The sequence below is a fragment of the Gekko japonicus genome, unplaced genomic scaffold, assembly GCF_001447785.1.
Source record: "Gekko japonicus isolate JY-2015 unplaced genomic scaffold, Gekko_japonicus_V1.1 scaffold717, whole genome shotgun sequence".
Classification (NCBI taxonomy): domain Eukaryota; kingdom Metazoa; phylum Chordata; class Lepidosauria; order Squamata; family Gekkonidae; genus Gekko; species Gekko japonicus.
Window position 1 is genome coordinate 56,031 of NW_015164204.1, and position 6,328 is coordinate 62,358.

The 6,328-nt window shown below is 44.9% G+C and overlaps 1 protein-coding gene across 1 annotated transcript in view; it reads left to right on the forward strand.

The window, feature by feature from the left end:
• Positions 1 to 445: 445 nt before the first annotated feature.
• Positions 446 to 6,328, forward strand: part of LOC107108014 (C-factor-like) — a 22,450-nt gene continuing 16,567 nt past the window's right edge. The window contains exons 1-2 of the mRNA XM_015408397.1: positions 446 to 710; positions 3,033 to 3,084. Coding sequence (XP_015263883.1) covers positions 564 to 710; positions 3,033 to 3,084 — 199 coding nt within the window. The 5' untranslated portion in view covers positions 446 to 563. The remainder of the gene's footprint in view (positions 711 to 3,032; positions 3,085 to 6,328) is intronic.

Below are 6,328 nucleotides of genomic sequence, written 5' to 3' on the forward strand. Positions count from 1 at the left end.
TGAACAGATGCTCAGCTCTGTAAATTCCAATTTCCTGTTTGGAGGAGAGGAAAGAATGACATTTCACACACACTATTTTGTGCACGCTCAGTTAAATGCATCACTATTTAACATATGGAAAGTTTTAGGCTCCTCATCTCGCTTCAGTATATCTGGCCAAGAGCATGCAGCAAACATGCGAACACCTTCATTGGACACCTCGAAGGAAGGCAAGGTCTGTGACAGTCCTTGATGGCTGGTGACCCCCCAGAAATCACAAAGACGGTCTTTATCCAGTTGCTTGGCAGTTCAGCGTGGAAAATGCAAGTCCCACCCTCTGCGCTAGAGAACACTTCAGGCTATTTATTTTGCGTTGCCAATCTCCCCAGCTGTTTCCTAGCAAGGATGGGCTGAGCTTTCATAACAAAGAACATGATATTTCTGTACCACGAGTGGAAAAGAAGGCGGGAGCTTCAGCCAAGCTGAGTGAGGAAGTGACTGCAGCCCCACTTGGAAAGAAGCCTTGGTGTGAGAGACAGTGGGACCAGCAAGAGCAGAAACGGGGCCGTGGTTTCAAAGAAGGCATGGCGGGACCTCAGTGTTGCACTGTCCTGGTGACAGGGGCAAACCGTGGCATCGGCCTGGAATTGGTGACACGATTTCTTAAGCAACCAAATCCCCCCAAGATGGTGTTTGCAACGTGCCGTGACCCAGAAGGGCCGAAAGGACAGGTGAGTTGTGGCTCTTGCTTAACAAACCTGGAAGGTAGAAAGTCCAGCAGGTCAAAAAGACCTCCCTTGGCACTGCTGGGATGTTGGCTTCACAGCAGCAAACTGTTTCCAACAGTGCAAATATCTCCTAAGGAGGAGGCCCAGGATTTAAACTTATGTAACTCTGGCTTCTGCACTCAAAGTGGATTGCAGGTTTTTCATGAACAGCGTGCACTAGAGGATGCCTGCTTATGAAGCTGATGCAAACCAGTGGCCGGGCTACCACATACCTCCAGGAAGCCCACAAGTCAGGCAAAATATCAACCGCCCTCCCCCTGTTTTGCCCTCCCCCCAGCAACTTCTGTTTTCCAGCATGGATAAAGAGGTTTGATTTAACCGTCATAGCTATCCTGCTCCATTAAGATGTCAAATCCCCCTTTAAAAGCCTGAGCATCTTATTGCAATGAATTCTGAAAGTAAATCATGTGCTGTATGAAAGAAAATAGTTTTTATTTGGCCCGTGCTGAAGCTAATGGCCTGCATCCAACTGCATTAAGAAAACCTAAGTTTTATTAAGAAGGGGCAGCAATTTTTGCTTATTCCCCCCGTCCACTGCAGACCCCCAATATATTGTTCCTGATGGTTAACAGGCATCCCAGAACAAAATTTCAGGGGTCTAAGCAGGTTGCAGTGACAGGAAGGAATCTGCAAACTTTGGACCTCCTCTTAAGAAAACTTAAGAGGGCTTAAGTTTTCTGTGCTGTGTGGTTAGATCCCGGCCACTATCAATCAATTTATTTGCGTGATCCCAAGATCTAAGGGAGGGGGGAAATCTATGATACTTTGCCCAGTTTTACAAAAGTTTAAATGAAACAAATGTTTTCGTATCCCTTGTGGTTGCTTTCACATGGAACTCATGGCTTTCTTTGCCGGCCAGACTTCTGGGGTTTTTTTTGGAGGGGGTCTGTGTGACATTGTTGTCTGGTTGCCCCCCCTTTGAGTTTTCTCCAGCCCCATTGCAGCTTTTCCAAAACCATCGTTGGTATGGTCGTTCTTAAAAGATCATATCCAGAATAGGTTTGGAGAAAGTCTGGAAGGGTCACACAGCTAGTGCCACTTCTCCATTTGCTGCCACCCCCCCCGCCAGTGGAACTTTTTGCCTTTTCACAGAATGACTGATAGTTGGGACATGACTATAGTGCTAGCACACTATAGTCATATCCCAACTATTGATAGCAAAAAGAACTTGCGAAAAGCCTGCTGGTGGTGGTGGGGAAATGGCATGTGGGAAGGGAAAGCATGGGGCAAACTCCTGTGTGGAAGTTGCACGGCTGCTGTGAATATTGTTTGCATTGAATTACATGGATGTATTTTTGCCTTTCATCAGTACCAGGCTAAGTTGCTATCTGACTCCGTTTACAGGCTAGCCTAAAGATTTCACCGGATAGTAGTCACCAGTTTATTTTGACTGGCTATTCTGGTTGTTTTCACAAGAAGCTTTTGCTCTGATTTGGCATCCAAACTGTATCAGGGTTTTGAGGTTTTTTTATCTGGAGCCCACCATACAACGTTGTACCCTAACCAGCCACTTTCTGGGATTCCCCTGCTTTTCTAGAATCTTTCCCAAACCTAGTTAGATACAATAGTTTGGGAAAGGCTGCAGAGATTGCACTTTTGCATGCTGTGTGGACAGGAAGGTGCACATTTTTGGAGGTCCCACCCACATTAACAGAATTTCCCTTGCTTCAGCCCTGATAGCCTCCATTCCACCCACCCTCCCCATGCCACAAGAAAACTTTTTTGGACTTCTTAAAAAGGGATACTTGATATAGCGCTATAGCATTATGACAATCTATCTACTGTTTCCTCTGAATCCCAGCTATCATTTCTAAAAAGAGTTTCTAGCACATTTTGTTGTATAATATGTCATCAACAAAAAAGCGCACACACTTAAAAACTCAAAAGCTAGGAATTCAAAAGAACTAGAAGACAAATCATTATAATGCTATAGCAATATACTAAGTACTGGTTTTTGTAGAAAGCTTCCCAGTGGTAGTGGTGGTGGTGGTGGAGAAATGGTAGTCATCGGCAGCTGAAACAATGAAAGTGTGAGTGAAACTGCCACACAGATTCTCCATTGCCACTGCAAATTAGCATCAGTGTGAGCTACACAGAGAATCATTGCCATATGGGAGAAGCCTCCCCCCGCACATCTGCAATATGAGGGCAGAAGTGATTCTGACCTACCTGACAGTATTGCTTTAAGGATTATGAGAAAACAATGCATGTGAACTGCATAGTACACTCTAAAGCATTTTATAAATTACAATTACTTTCTTGCAGGAATTGAGAAATATGGCTTCCAAGCACTCCAACCTGAAAATTCTGCCACTTGGTAGGTCCTCCTGTTCTCACTTCTCTCCTTTCTACCAAAAGACCCTTCTTTGCATCTCCCTTCCCACCAACTCATATGCTTCTATATCTGAAGGCAGCGTGTTGAATGCCCTCTAGGAAAGTACACACAGAGTTGTTGCTCCCTCCAATTTGGACAAGGCAAACATTTATTTGTTTGCTTAAAATACTTATAGCATGCTCACGCAATAAAATATCCCCAAGGCAGCTTACAACATTCAGTGAATGTAAAAACAACAATGATAGAAAATGTGAAGCCCAAAAAACTACACAGAAGAAACAATAAAAATAATTAAAAGCAGCAATAGAAAAACAACAACAGCAAAAGCATCAGAGTAATACCATTCAGCTTCGTAACTTTTAGGTCCTAACTACACAATACACTGAGAGCCAGTTTGGTGTAGTAGTTAGGAGTGCAGACTCTAATCTGGGAGAACTGGGTTTGATTCCCCACTCCTTCACATGCAGCTACTGATGTGACCTTGGGTCAGTTACAAGTTCTTTCTGAGCTGTTCTCTCAGTGCTCTCTCAGCCCCACCTACCTCACAGAGGGTGTCTGTTGTGGGGAGGGAGATAGTAAACTGCTCTGAGACTCCTTCGGGTAGTGAAGAGTGGGGTATAAATCAAATCTCCTCTTCTTCCCAAGTCCATTCCCACACTTATCTGGGTCCTGTCAAGCAGATGTGTGCTGAGAGTACCCTGTTGAAAATTCGATTCTCAGGGGACCTGATTTAGAGCAGGATCACCGCATACAGGGAGAAGGGGTTTCTCTCCTGCACTGTTTTCCAAGCCTGAAATGGCCCTCCGGAGCAACCATTTGCCCAGTTACAGAAACTAAGATCAACTGATGGGCTACATGTCTACCCACTGGCTGCATTTATATATTTACAGCATTAAAACCCTGCTTGGTTTGCATGTCAATTTCACAAACAGGGTAAAGAGCAGTTCCTTTGGGTCCATTTCAGTTTGGGGAAATGGCAGAGGGCTTAAGCCCCCTCTTCTTCATGCCATTTGCACACTCTGAGTGAAGGGTGGGGTATAAATCCAGTCTTCTTCTTCTTCTTCTTCTTCTTCTTCTTCTTCTTCTTCTTCTTCTTCTTCTTCTTCTTCTTCTTCTTCTTCTCCTTCTTCTCCTTCTTCTCCTTCTTCTTCTCCTTCTCCTTCTCCTTCTCCTTCTCCTTCTCACATACTATCCCAAAGCCAAGAACACAGTCCACACAATACCTTTTATTATCCAAAAACCCAGAACACAATCCACCTAATTCCTTTTATTAGCCATTCAAAAACCCGAAACACAATCCATATAATAGCTTTTATTAACCATCCAAAATCCTCAAACACAATCCACATAATACCTTTTATTAACTATCCAAAACCTCAGAACACAATCCATATAGTATCTTTTATTAACACCCAGACAACACATAATAGTGTGCAAGCTTTCGAGTACTGCAGAACTCTTCTTCAGGTTGAATATTACGATTTAAAAAACAGGGAAAGGAAAATGTCCCCATATGAGAATGTCCTGAAGAATTTCTCTTTACCTATTGTATTTTATTTTACTGTAACTTCCAACCTGAAGAAGGGTTATAGAGAACCGGAATGTTCACACACTGTTAATGCTTCATTTGGGTAGACCTATTAAAAGGTATTATGTGGGTCGTGTTCTGTTTGTTGGGTGGTGGTTTTTTTTTATTTGGAGCTGCACTGCTGGCAATTTCTTTATAGAACCAGCAAGCACTTGGAATTGTTTTCTGGGAAGCACCGTTCTTAGAAATCTGAGTCACCTCCTAACAATAATGTTCATGCTAAAGTGTACTTAATTCACCTCAGAAACAAATCAAAACAGAATTGGATTAAAGTCATGTTAGGACTGGGAGAGAGGAGAAAGGCAGTCACCCAACCTTCTCGAAAGGCTGCTTGAGCATTTGTTGCGCTTGGATGCCAGTGGGCTTGGTCGGGTATCTTTCTTACCTCGCACTCAAAAGGATGGGGTGTGGCTACTGTGGCAACTGTACATTGGTGGCTCTTTGAATGGCTGGATCTTACAAGGGATCAGTCAACAGAGATTAGCAGTTCAATGGACTGAGAAGGGTGTAACCCTGTTCAGGACGGCAGTGCAGGCAGCCCTGCGATTCAGGGGTCCCTCCTTCCTAAGTCCTGACAAGCCTCCAATGCTTTCAGATGTTCAACTGAGCTTCTGTTATTCTCTGTTTTGTTTTTAAACTAACAGCACGCTCTGATAGCTTTTGAAATGTAATCCTTGCTCATCCTTCTCCCCCACCCCACATTCGCACACCTGGCTGAACAAAGTGACAGTATGACCCTTTCACCTGCATGGATGAGATGGTAACAACAGAGTAAGCAAACATAGGCCCGGCATGCAGGGTAAAGGATAAATTATTATCGTTATCATTATGGCATTGTGTGTAGTATAGCCAGGAGATCCTAAGATTGTCTGGCAGGCAGAAGTTCTAGCTCTTTTGGGTTATGCATGTAGTGTATTCTGAAGCTGCCAGGAATACATAAAGTGTATTGTGAAACACCTAATTGGGAAGCTATGTTAAGCTTCGTCTTGAACAAGGATTGAAGTCCAAGACTTAAGCGGCCAATCAGGTTCAAATGTGAAAAGTACTCGAGACGTTGAGTGATTCAGCAAAGAGTACTTTATTAGATCAGAACAAGACAAAGAAAACCAGCTTGCCGGCCGGTATATATGCGTTCAGAAAACCCGCCACCAGTACACCTAAACACACCCCCTACTCCCGATAGGCTATTTACAGTAACCGGGTGACCATTGGTCTCCCGGCTGGAAAGCTAGCCCTTTTGATTGGGCCGGCTAGGATCCTTCGGATCCTTTGTCTTTCGGCTGATGCTACAGCTAAACTGTGCCTGGCCAGCCCGGGCAAGTCCAGGCATGTCAGGCTGAATACCTTGCATGTGGTAATGGCGGCAGTACATTACACCCCTCCCCCCATAGTCCAAACTACCCACATACAAAGTCCTGGAGGTATGCGGGAGCCTTCCTGGGCCTCTTGGAACGGCGGAGTTCTGGGGTGCTGTTCGGGGCTGCTACTTGAGGCCGGGGGGGGGAGGTTGGTGGCAGCATTTCCTGCGGTGGCAACGCCTGGGGCTCCGGAGTGACTGGGGCCGGGGCCAAGGCCGGGGTCTGTGGTTCTGGTGCGTGGACTGATGCTTCGTTGTGCTCCTGAGGCTCTAGGTCCTCG